The following is a 13,590-nucleotide window of genomic DNA, read 5'->3' on the forward strand; positions in this document are numbered from 1 at the left end:
CAGATACTAATAAATGCTATATAGAATACAAAACAGGTCAATGTGATAGAAAGTGATCAGATACAGTGATCAGGGAAGAATGAACAAAGAAAAGAAGGTCAAGGGCTGAGCCTCTAGATGCTCCAGCAGAGTGCAGAAGGAGGACGCAACAAAGGATTAACAACATCAAAGAATGAGATAAAACTTCCAACTAGTTTATAGGATTAAAGGAGATTACGTATATGAAAGTATACCTATACTTCCTTAAGATGTTGCCTTAAGTAGTTTATTGTCTGGCATAGTAGAGGGAATTAGAGATGTAAAAGAATAACATAATACAAAGTTAATAGCAGTATCTTTTATATAAGAGGCACAGATAAAGTGCCGTGAGAGCTCAAAGAAAGGAATTAACAACAACACAGATCAGGGTAAATATTCATTCCTCAGACTCTGCTTAAGCAATGCCTCTCTGGAGTTTTCCAGGCCTGCATTAGCAGAGCCATCACCACCATAACTTACACATTCTCCGTTACTATTACATGCATTCCTATTCACCAGTTTGCCAGTATCTCTTCTACTAGTGGGGAACTCCTTCCACACAGACTTAAAAAAAAAATCTCCCATGGTGCCTAGTACAGGAGATCCTCAGTGATTTCTGAATGAATGAAGAGGTCAGAAAATACTGAAGCAGAGGTATTGGAATGATAATGGGGACATGGGAGCAGAGACTGAATTTGGGGCCATGTGGGTCATAGCACTAAAGCAAAAATCACTCATCCTTTTTGTTACACATGGTGCTGCTAACAATGCCAGGCACAAAAACACACTAACCAAGTGCTTGCTGATTGAGTTCAGATAAGGGTAATTTTAGTAGTGCAAATGAAAGAGCCATTTTCCCCATCATTGCTAGCCCCTTCCAGTTACCCTTATCTAAACAGGCTGTAAATATAAGAATGAGTCACATGCAACAAAATAGATGAATCTCAGAGACATAATGATAAATGAAAGAAGCCGTTCAAGAATACATACTGTGTGATTCCATTTATATCAGGTTAAAGAGCAGGTAAAATGAGCCTATGGTGATAGAAGATAGAAGAGTAGTTACCTCTGGGAGAATATAAACTAGGAAGGGGTAAAAGGGAGCCTTTTGGGTGCTGGAAATGTACTGTATCTTCATCTGGTATGTGGTTACATGGATATACACACACACACACACACATAAATATACACATGTAAAAAATTTATCAAGCTGAATACTTAGTATCTATGAATTTTACTTGTGTGTACTACAAAAATTATTAAAAAGAGTGTGGAAAAAATAGAGTGTGAAATAAGTAAAAGACTCAAAGGCAGTATAAATGATAACGATTGATATAGGTAAGATGATAATGTTAACATACTTACTTCGTCTCCCTCATCAATTAATCCTTGAATGGCATTAAAAAGAGATCCATATGCTCCTATTGTTACAAGGATTTCTTTATTTGGATTGATTGGATTTTGATAAAATTTTTCATATAAGCAGGATAAAGCTTTCACAAGTGATGGATGACCCTGTTGAGTACAAAAGAAGAAAAAAAAAAGCCCTTGAATTTGATTATGGGATCTACTTGGAAGTATTCTGGATCTAAAATGAAAGAATTTTTAAAAGTTGGGTTTTATGTTTATAATTATCCAAAGAAAATTTGTATTTTTTAATGGAAATAAAAAACATTTTCCCCTACTTTCAGAGGATTCCTACATCAATGGTCATAAAAACTTGCTAACGACTAATAAAAATCCTATTACCCAATTGGTTTTGGAATTTTAAAAAGTTCCAACCTATTTGCTTTGATAAAAATTGACTTCAGTATCAAATGTACTTTTGATAGCAATCAAATCACATTCAATTACTTTATTGTTGACAATAATTAAATCAGATTGGACAGAGTTGGACTTTTTCCCCAGTTAAAAGAAGAAAACCTGCATTGTCTATATATCCTGAATCTATTCTTCCATGTTACCAGAGAGGCTATTATGCCAACCAATGGACTATGCAGAGAGGGCAAAGCAAATTCCTCAGAGAAATGCACAGTAGTGCTCATGTGAGAGTAAATGTTAGGAGGAAGTAGGGCATTCTTCACCACTGTGATAGCCTAGAGGGGAGGATTCATCCAAGCGAACAATGTTCCTCAGGAGGAATGAAAGATTATAAATGCACAAAGTCTGAGGCATGTAGGAAGTCTTAACTCCTTGATTAGCTCTTCTCTTCTTCTATGTTCTCTGCTCTCCCCCTCCTTTCTCTTTCTTTTCCTTTCCTTTTCTCCCCCTTGTCTTATTTGGCATTGAAGTCAGTATTTCTTATTTTTCCTGCCTAGCATGTGGCTCCTTTTTTTGCTTTTGGAGAAACACCTTCATGTTTTGTCAGTTGCAAGTGAGAGTCCAAGTGCAGAGCATGTGCCTTTTTTGCAAAGCACCTAGGGCTCTGGAGGAATAAACTGGGTCAGGAGACAGGACAAGAAGGAGGCTAGTGGAATATACCCCAGGTTTACAAAGTAAAATAGTCTTTGGTTGTTCTAAGTTATCTATTCTAGTTTACATGAAAGGGAGGTATCTTTTGTTAAAGATACTTTTGTTTGTCACCTTTGGTAGAATGTTGGCTAGTATGTCACAGATCTTCACCCAATTAAAATCAATAAAAACAAAGCTATAGCACATTTTTCATATTTTGAAATTAGGAGATATTATAATATTAGAGAAACTGGGTATAATCAATAATAGGGAAGGTGATGGAACATAGCCAGTAAACTTAAAAGTAATAGCAAGAGAAAAAGACTACTTAAATTCAAGTTCCACAAAATATACATGATTTGTGAAAAGAGCAAGAGAAGATTGTCACCACTCCCAGAAATCCAAACTTTCCTTTGAATTTCATTTTAATCACAGGTCTAACAAATTGTAGCAAAGGATGATCTGAAAGTCACCATAAACACTACACATCTTTCCTCAGAATGATAAGGGTCTGTGTTCTAAAAATTTTTTAATTACAAAAATAATGCATGCATCATATAATAATTAAAATTAGGCAAAGATGTGTGTTAAAAATAATTATGATCTCTCCTCAACACTTCCTTCCCATTCCCCTGAGGTGATGAATGTCATCCACAGCCTGGTGACAGTGCAAATGCCATCCCCTGTGCTTATTCCAATATAAAAACAGATATATTACAAAAACTGGAAAATATTTATTTTTAATTTTTTTACTTTAAATTCAATTTGCCAACATATAGCATAACACCCAGTGCTTATCTCCCATCACACTGGAAAATATTTTACAAATGGGAATAGGTTACAGCAAAGAAAGCAATCAGCAAAACTAAAAGGCAACCCAGGGAATGGGAGAAGATATTCGCAAATGACATATCAGATAAAGGGCTAGTATTCAGAATCTATAAAGAATCTTTCAAACTCAATACCAAAAAAATAAAAAATCCAGTCAAAAAATGGGCAGAAGACATGAACAGACATTTCTCCAAAGAAGACATACAAATGGCAATAGACACATGAAAAAATGCTCAACATCACTCATCATCAGGAAAATACAAATCAAAACTACCAGTCAGAATGGCTAAAACTAACAACTCAGGAAGCAACGGATGTTAGTGAAGATGTGGAGAAAGGGGAACCCACTTGCTCTGTTGGTAGGAATGCAAACTGGTGCAGCCACTCTGGAAAACAGTGTGGAGGTTCCTCAAGTTAAAATCTGAGCTACCCTATGATCCAGCAATTTGCACTACTAGGTATTTATCCAAAAGATACAAAAGTGCTGATTCAAAGGGGCATTTGCACCCCAATGTTTATAGCAGCAATGTCCACAATAGCCAAAATATGGAAAGAGCCCAGATGTTCACCAACAGATGAACAGATAAAGAAGATGTGGTATGTATACATACACACACAATGGAATATACAGCCATCAAACAGAATGAAATCTTGCCATTTGCAACGACATGGATGGAACTAGAGAGTATTATGCTAAGTGAAATTAGTCACAGAAAGACAAATACCATATGATTTCACTCATATGTTGAATTTAAGAAACAAAACAGATGAACCTAAGGGAAGGAAAGGAAAAATAAAAGAAGATAAAAACAGAGAGGGAGGCAAATCATAAGAGACCCTAAACTGTAGGAAACAAATTAAGGGTTGCTGGGAAAGAGGTGAGTGGGGTGATGGGCATTAAGGAGGGCACTTGATGTAATGACCACTGGGTGTTATATACAACTGATAATTCTACCCTGAAACTAATAATACACTACATGTTAACTAAATTGAATTTAAACAAAAATTTTTAAAAATATAAAGGGGCATAGGTTATGTTCTAATCAAACTTAATTTACAAAATTCAAGACTGGGTCAGATATGCCTCAAGGCCATAGTTTGCCAAACTCCATTAAGGATCAATTTAGGGAGAACTGACTACAATATTTTATTTCCCAATCCATGAATATCATATACCACTCCATTCAAAGTTTTGTAGTTTTTGTTGTATAGATCTTGCATATATTTTAAAAATTCTGTTCAAATACTTAACATTTTGGGATGCTATTGTAAATGGTATTTTTTTTAAATTTTACTTTCCAGCTGTTCATTTTTAGCATACAGAAATACAATTGGTTTCTGTTCATTGGCCTTGTGTCCTTCAATCCTGCTCAATTGTGGTAGTAAGTTGTGGTAGTTTTTTGGTAGAATCTAGGGATCTTTGGATATCCTAGGTATTTCATCACAGAAGTACAGGGATTGGCAGAGAGGCAGAGAGGAAGAAAGTAACTAGCTGAAAATAAAATATTAATTAAGAGGCCAGTGCTGAGGCTGCATGTGTTAAAGGGAGAGAAAATATGATGTGTGCCAAGAGAATATTCTCTGCAAAGTGATGTAGCCACTGTGAAAGACAGTATAGAGGTTCCTCAAAAAATTAAAAATAGAGCTACATATGATCCAGTAATTCTGGATATTTACCTAAAGAATCTGAAAACACTAATTCAAAAAGATATAGGCACCCTATGTTTATAGCAGCATTATTTACAATAGCCAGCGCAAGTGTCCATTGAGAGACGAATGGATGGCACACCTGGGTGGCTCAGTGGTTGAGCGTCTGCCTTTGGCTCAGGGTGTGATCCCAGAGTCCCGGGATCAAGTCCTGCATCGGGCTCCCCACATGGAGCCTGCTTCTCCCTCTGCCTATGTCTGTGCCTCTCTCTGTCTCTCATGAATAAATAATAAAATCTTAAAAAAAAGAGAGAGAGATGAATGGATAAAGAAGATGTAGAGTGTATGTGTGTGTATATATTTATATATATACATACACATATAAAATGGAATGTACGTGTGCATGTATATAGTATATATACTATATGTATTATGGAATATTATTCTGCCATCAAAGAGAATAAAATCCTGACATTTGCAACAACATGGATGGGGCTAGAGAGTATAATGCTAAGTGAAATAAGTCAGAGAAAGACAAATAGTATACAATTTCACTCAAATGTGGAATCTAAGAAACAAAACAAAGGAAAAAAAGAGAGAGAGAGAGAGAGAGAGAGAGAGAGAGAGAGAGAGACAAACCAAAGAACAGACTCTTAACTCTAGAAGGAATAAATGGATGGTTAGCAGAGGGGAGGTCAGTAGGGGCACGGGTGAGATGGGTGAAGGGAATTAAGAGTACACATAGTGATAAGCACTGAGTAATGTATAGAATTGCTGAATCAAAATACTGTACACCTTAAGCTAATATAACACTGTATGTTAACCATACTGGAATAATAATACTAAATAAATTGGAAAAAAAAAAGAGGCGACTCTCCCTTCCTTGTTGCCATAAGACCCTACACTAGAACAGCAGTAAAGGAAGGACCAAGATAGGAGGGGTTAGAAGTTGGGAACTGCTCCTTTTAGTAGAGAAAGGCAATGGTGGGGGTTCCTCTGATTATCAGGTTGGGACAGCTGGTCCCAGCAAGTCAAGTATACAGAAGTGATAGGACGACATTCTACACAATACAATATAAAATACAAGTTCATACCCCACATTGTCTTCATATACTTACAAAGCCTCGTGTATACTGGTTCAGGCTATCAATTGCTGCAATCTTTGATAACTCCTCCTTCACATATATAGGAGGGGATATATCTGGGAGGCCTTGACCAAGATTCACAACAGAGGGGTCGGCAGCCAACTTTGTAAATTCAATCCTAAAATTAAAAAATACTAATTAGTACTAATAATTACCAACTTAGCTTTTTATACCTCATGATTTTAACATAAAACTGAGAAACTAAGATCTCATTTAGTCTTACAAATAAAAAAGAAGTGAGTTCCCAACAAAAACTTTACCACCTACAAAACGACTTTATCTCATTAAATGATGGCTGAACTAATAAACTTAAAAGTTTCTTACAAATTTCAATTTCATGATACCCATAGTTTCATCATCTATTTTCTTCCCTCAACCATACCAGCTTCCTCATGGATCACAAGAAAGTTCTATATCCTTTTCTCTGCCTTATTTGCAGGCTTAGCACATGTGCCAGATGAATAAATCAGGGTATGGATTCTTAACTTCCTTCCAGTTTCACTTGATGAATAAATTATAATGTCTTCATTTGTAGACCATAGAGGAGGCTAACAATTCCCAACTAAGAATATCAAAACATGTAGGAAAAAAGCTTCACCAAATTATTATCGTTTATTCTAGGATACTTACCACACGTTACTATCAAGGCCTTCAATTCGTTTTGCATTGGTAATTTTCAAAGACATCTTCTGAAAGATATAATTATTGAAAGGTTTGTAATATTTCTTTAATCAATATTCAAAAAAGCCAGAAAATCATAGATAACTCTACCTCTTTTCCCTATTGTTGCCATGGAAAAAGAAGTACCATAATGACAAAGGCCAGACCCCAGTGCAAAAATCTGAAGTGGAATCATCTTCCACCTACTTCCCTAAGGGCTGTTTTTTCTTATGATCCTTGGATGTTTATCACAAAAGAATAAAAATTTCATCCTAGCCTAAAAAAATAAGCCAGTTTGAAGGCCTGAAATATACTGAAGAGAACAATAATGATACTAAAAAAAAAAGTCAGCTTAAAAAAATGCCTTGAATTATTCTCTGAGGATTGTTTTAGGTAAGATGTCCTAACAGTTCCACAAATAATCTCCTTGTATGGCATACAGGAAGCATTCAAAAAAAAAAAAAGGTTTTAAAACTACTCAATAAAGAGTCCCAAATAATAAGAGATCATATTATTGAGTACTGAGTATGTACCAAGCACCGTTCTCAGTGTTGTACATAATTAACTCATTTCATATTCACAACAACTCTATGTAGTGGTTCTCTTGTTATCCCTAATTTACATACAAGCAAAGTGAGGTATAGAGGATAATGTTACAGAACTTTATACACCTGCTCAAGTTTACAAAAGCTGGTAACATTTAAACTCAAATAGATTCAACTCAGGATTTGAACCCAGGCAGTTTTACTCTGGAATACATACCCAGATTTCTTTTTAGATTTTATTTATTTATTTTTGAGTGAGAGTATGAGCAGGGAAAGGGGCAGAGCTAGGGAGAGAGAGAGAGAATCTCAAGCAGACTCATGCTGAGCAAAAACCCTCCCCACCTCCACCCCCCTCCCCCGCCAACACAGGGCTCAATTCACAACCCTGAGATCACAACCCAAGCCGAAATCAAGAGTCGGATGCTTAACCAATTGGTACCCAGGTGCCCCAGATCTATTGCTATATACTGTCTTTTCTGTAATAAAACCTTATAAAAATATTACCAGAATGCTGCCTCCTAAAAAATGTATATTAGACGTTTAGATCGGGTCTCCTTACGTCAAGCAGGCTAGGGTTATGGTAGAAAAACATTAAAAGTTAAAATTATGGTACAGCATACAATTTCTTAGTTCTCTAGATCTTAAAATTAAGTTTATACTATCTCCCCAAAGCACTGAATTAGCGTTGAGTTCACTGTTAACAAGCTGCGAGGGAAAAAAATGATTGGCAGCATTTTTACAAAGATTTTTCCTAATAGAATATTAAAGCAATTTTAATTCAATCTGGGAAGAAGATAATGATAATGGTTATTAAATAGATCATTGTTCTCATTTTATTCCAACAATGGAACCAAGAAAAATATCTTTTATTCTCATATTTTTTAATCCTTGAAACTCCAATAAAGTAAATCACATGCATATTCTCCAGAGGTTAAGGTGCCTTCCAGAATAGCATTATGATTAAGTACCCACCTGAACATGATGCTATTCTAGAAACTACAATTATAAAACTAAAAAATCCCAGAATGATAGACAGCAAAAGATATTTTAACAATTGTCCTTTTCACTTAAAAAATATTTAAAACTTAATGATTCACTTAGCATGTGGCTACAAAGTACAAAATCATATATAAAAGTGAGCAAAGTCTGCAGCATATCATTTAGACATAAAGTCTAATTTTACTTAAAATATTTGGATAATTGAAGGCAAAACACATTTCCAGATTTAATTTTAAAATTTATGTCCAGAACAGTCTCTCTCACAACCTCCCGGTCTCTACTCCTCTCACTTCTATGCCTCAACCATTTTAATATTTCAGATATTCCATCTTACTTCTGTACCTTCACATAAGATCATTCCTCTATCATAATGGTCTTTCTACACCAATGTTTTTCAACCTCTTTTTCATCACTGCCCCCATAAAGAGACCTTTTAGATATTTTTTCTAATCGCCTCCCCCACTGCCTTATAGAATAAGAAGTATGATTTTGTAAGGCAGGGTTGAGCTTTACAAGGTCACAAAACATTGCATTAGCTATGGTTGATTTCACCTGCCACGCACCAATTTTCTCCCCTTGAGGGCAATAATGCTCCTGTTGAGAATGCTATGCTCAATTTGATCCCTGCTCCCCACCACCCTGTTTCTGCACTTGAATAACTCCTAATCCACTTGCCACTTTTCAGCTCTCAAGTCAGACTTCATTCCTTCCAGAGAGTATTTTCTGATTCCCTAGGTCAAGGTTATATGCTCTTCTTATGTACTCCTATTACATGGAGTACTTTCCAGCATTTATTATATAACACATAATTTTCCTGTTTATTTACCTATATCCTTCCTTAGACTGTAAGCACTGAGGATTTCTAGCTTGTTCACTGGTATGTGTCTGTATTAATCAGGTGTCTCCACAGAAATGGAGCCAATTGGATGTGCATATATACAGCGATTCAAGGAACTGGCTCATGCGGCTTGTGGGGGCCAGAGAGTTTGGAGTCTGCAAAGCAGTCCAGCAGGCTGGGGACCCAAGAAGAGTTGGTGTTACAGCTCAGAGGCTAAAGGCAGCCTAGAGGCAGAAGTCTCTCTTCTTGGGGGGAACCTTAATCTTTTTTCTCTTAAGGCCTTCAATTGATTAAATCAGGCCCACCCATATTCTATAGAGGGCATTTTACTTAAAATCTACTGATTTAAATATTAATCTCATTTGAAAAACACCTTCAGAGACATCTACACTGATATAGATATCTGGGTTCCTTGGCCTAGCCATGTTGACACAAAATTAACTATCACGGTGTCCAACACATAAAACTATGCTTAGCACATAGAAAATTTTCAACAAATATCTGATGAATGAATGCAAAAATCCACACATTAGAAGTGAACGTATGGTATCAGTTGGCTTAACTTAAATTATGTTAGGTACTTATTGCATCAGCTTAAGTTGATTTATGGTTCAGTAAAAAATGACCCCAAGGTCTTGGTAGCTTAAAATCACAAAGGTTTCTTTTTCATACTACATATTCACTGAAGGTCAGCTGCTGCATTGTTCCATGTCACTGTCACTCTGAGACATGAGCTGATGAAATAGCCTCTTTTTGGAATACTGTCAGTTTCATAGCAGAGGGAAAAAAATTTTTAGTTTCTACTTAGATGTTCACATACCATTTCTACTCACACGGTATTGGCCAAAGCAATTCATGGCTATGCCTGATAACAACATGGCAGAAATCAAGTCTGGAGGTAGAATGATTATTGTGGTCTGAATTGTGTACCCCTCCAAATTCAGGTTGAGGCCCTATCACCCATTACCTCAGAATGTGACCTTATTTGGAAATAGGTTCGTTGCAGATGTAATTGGTTAAATTAAGGTCATGGGTTGCAAGGAGGCTAATCCAATATGACAGTGTCCTTACACAAAGGGTAAATTTGGAGACAGTCTGGCATACAGAGAGGATGTCACATGAAGATGAAAGTAGGGATCGAGGTGGTGCTTTTGAAAGCCAAGGAATGCCAGAGATTGACAGCAAACTACCAGAAACTAGGGGAAACGCATGAACAGACTCATTCTCACATCATACAGAAGAAACCAATCCTGGCACACTTTGCCTTTGGGCTTTTAGTCTACAAAACTGTGAGCTAATACAGTTTTGTTGCTTAAGCCACTTAGTTTGTAGTTCTCTGTTAAGGCAGCCAGAGGAAATTAATATAGTGATGAACATTAACAAGACACCCTATAGTGTATAAAAACATCAAGATTCAGGAATAGATGCAAATGAGCACTATATAAGAATTAATGTCAGAGTAGATTCAGTCTTATGAAATGAAAATAAACCTGGGGATCCCTGGGTGGCGCAGCAGTTTAGCACCTGCCTTTGGCCCAGGGCGCGATCCTGGAGACCTGGGATCGAATCCCACGTCGGGCTCCCGGTGCATGGAGCCTGCTTCTCCCTCTGCCTGTGTCTCTGCCTTTCTCTTTCTCTCTGTGTGACTATCATAAATAAATAAAAATTAAAAAAAAAAAAAGAAAATAAACCTGGATCCTATGGGGAATTAAGTATGAGCCTCAGGTATATGATAGGACCTGTATAATTATACAGGACCTGTATAATTTCTGGACCAGGTATTTCATGAGCTGGTTCCTGCTCCCAGGGAGATTAATGCCTGGCATACATATATTGCTCTCATATGGGATAAACACAAAAATGCTAGTGAAATAATAAGTAGCATCTTTTTTTTGTTGACTTGAGGCTGAAAAGTGAAGTTCTAAAATTCACCACTAGGTGCCACTCTTGGCAGAGATGAGAAAAGCTTATTGCTATTCTAAAATGATTACTGCAATGGTGTTCGAACAAGAAAAACTTGGAAAGAAGAAAGAATATTACCAGTTATCCTATGGCTCTAGTATACTACAGTTTCAACTGTATATATTTTGAGGACTCTGCCTGTAAGACCTGTTGGTTTTAGGTGGGATAGGATAGGTAAGAAAGTCTTCTGAAATGGTGCGGTGAAGCTGGGTAAGTTGAAGCTGTTACATCTATGAGTCAAGCATAAAAAGGATAAAGAGTGCAAGAAAAGGTCAGAAACAGAAATAACAAAGCTGATGGTTAGAGAGATAAAGAGAATAATCAGACATGAGAAACAGACTCTAGTACTTCAGGTCTAGGCTGGAGCAGAAAGTAAATGACCATATAATGGGCAACCCTCTAATGTGCTGTCTGGGCAGGTAGGGCAGCCAAAACATCCATTATTTATAGTTGCAATCACATGGGATTTTTAAAACATTTGCCTTTTCTTTTAACAGAGTATCTTAATGATGTTACAAATTTTCTCAGTCATCATAAAATTTTCACTTTTAATTAGCAGATATTATTTCAGGTTATTTATATACCACACTTTACTCATTCATTCCTTATCGTTTGGGCATTTGTTACTTCCAGTGTTTTGCAATTATAGGTAGTGTTTCCACTGTGCATTTCATTATAGGGTTTCTGCTCTGTTTCCGTTTCCTTCAATTTTAAAGTTTGATATGGAGGTGAATGCCCTATAAACACAAGTATTTAGTATCACAAGAAAGATGATATATCAATATATAGTCATTTAGTTCCAGCTAAGCTAACTAAACACACAACTTTTGGTTTACGTTTATGGAAAATGTAAGGTATAAAATTTGATGTTCCAACAGCCATAGTGATAACACAGTATCATTTTCCTTCATTCCTCAGCACTTACTCCCTAAATGTCTTTTTTTAAAAAATACAGGTCTATTTTTTTTAAGATTTTATTTATTTATTCATAGAGACGGAGAGAGAGAGAGAGAGAGAGAGAGAGAGAGAGAGAGAGGGCAGAGACACAGGCAGAGGGAGAAGCAGGCTCCATGCAGAGAGCCCGATGTGGGATTTGATCCAGGGTCTCCAGGATCATGTCCTGGGTATCTGGCGGCGCTAAACCGTTGTGCCACCAGGGCTGCCCTACAGGTCTTTTTTTAAAAAGAAATTTTGCAGGCCTCTGGGTGATGCAGTCAGGTGTCCAACTCTTGGTTTCGGCTCTAGTAGCAATCTCAGGGTTATGAGAACAGCCTCCAAGTTCGGCTCCACACTCATTGAGGAGTCTGCTAAGTTTTCTCTCTCCCTCTCCCTCTGCCCCTCCCTGTGCTCACTCTTTCATGTTCTGTCTCTAAAATAAATACATATATTTTTTTAAAGATTGATTGATTGATTGATGGCACAGAGAGAGAGAGAGAGAGAGAGGCAGAGACAGAGGAGGAGGGAGAAGCAGGCTCCATGCCAGGAGCCTGACACGGGACTCGATCCTGGGACTCCAGGATCAAGCCCTGGCCAAAGGCAGGTGCTAAACTACTGAGCCACCCAGGGATCCCCTAAATACATATTTTTTAAAAATAAAAAGAAACTTTACAAATAATTGCATAAAAATTGCATAATTTACTGACACTTTACCAGTTTGAGAGTTTGCCAGAAATCTGAATCTGACTAAAAAACTTTGTTACACTCTTTCCTAGCTTTGAGTGTGAGAAACAGATCAGTGCATAGATGCCTTTGAAGCTCCTGAAGCCATATTACCCAGTTCTCTTAGTTGCACAGACAGAAACTCAATCAGTTTAGGCAAAAAAGGGGAATTTATTAGAAAGCTCGTGTCACCACAATAAAGAAAGAAGTATAGCTAGGCTTATGGGTAACTGAAGCCAGAAAACCTGAATCTCACCAGGTTCTGCTTCATCTACATTTCTACCCAATCTTGGTCTGCTTTTCTCCACTGGAGACAAAAGCACAGTCACGCCTCCCAATTTCACCACCAGAGGGACTGAGTATTGCTTTCTCTACTCCAATTTGGAAAATTCTAGGGAAGGTCTCTGAATGACCTGGCCTTGGCTAATAAACTGTGGCTTTTCCCCAATAATTTAAAAAGTACTATGTAAGTATGGTTGTTAAGACCATGGTGAAAAAATGTCAGCAAAAGCAGTGTAGAGCAAGATCATGACAAGTATAGAGACGCAGCTGAATGATGATACTTTTTTTTTTTTTTGGATGATGTCTTTTTCATGTGCTCACTATCACTCAAATAAAGGTAACAAACCTGACTTCACAATCCCTGATTCTTCCAGGTATGCTCCCTGAGCCAGAACCTGTCAACACCCCTGGATAGTACCTCTATAAAAAATTAGCTTCTACTGAAAAACATGGTTGGAATGGGAAAAAGAGCATTTTCCAGGGAATAGGAGTTGACGATGTTCTTAAAAGAAGCGAGGGGTCTCAGGTTATGGCAGTCCATCTCAACGGGAAG

The 13,590-nt window shown here is 37.1% G+C and overlaps 1 protein-coding gene across 3 annotated transcripts in view; it reads right to left on the bottom strand.

The window, feature by feature from the left end:
* KYAT3 (kynurenine aminotransferase 3) overlaps nucleotides 1-13,590 on the bottom strand; it is a 70,650-nt gene that overhangs the window by 32,552 nt on the left and 24,508 nt on the right. For all 3 annotated transcript variants that reach the window (XM_055340333.1, XM_055340334.1, XM_055340335.1), the window contains 3 exons: nucleotides 6,723-6,781; nucleotides 6,066-6,210; nucleotides 1,384-1,533 (listed from right to left, as the gene is read on the bottom strand). In XM_055340333.1, the coding sequence (XP_055196308.1) occupies nucleotides 1,384-1,533; nucleotides 6,066-6,210; nucleotides 6,723-6,781 (354 nt within the window). The remainder of the gene's footprint in view (nucleotides 1-1,383; nucleotides 1,534-6,065; nucleotides 6,211-6,722; nucleotides 6,782-13,590) is intronic.

This window comes from Nyctereutes procyonoides, unplaced genomic scaffold (genome assembly GCF_905146905.1).
Source record: "Nyctereutes procyonoides isolate TBG_1078 unplaced genomic scaffold, NYPRO_anot_genome, whole genome shotgun sequence".
Lineage (NCBI taxonomy): Eukaryota > Metazoa > Chordata > Mammalia > Carnivora > Canidae > Nyctereutes > Nyctereutes procyonoides.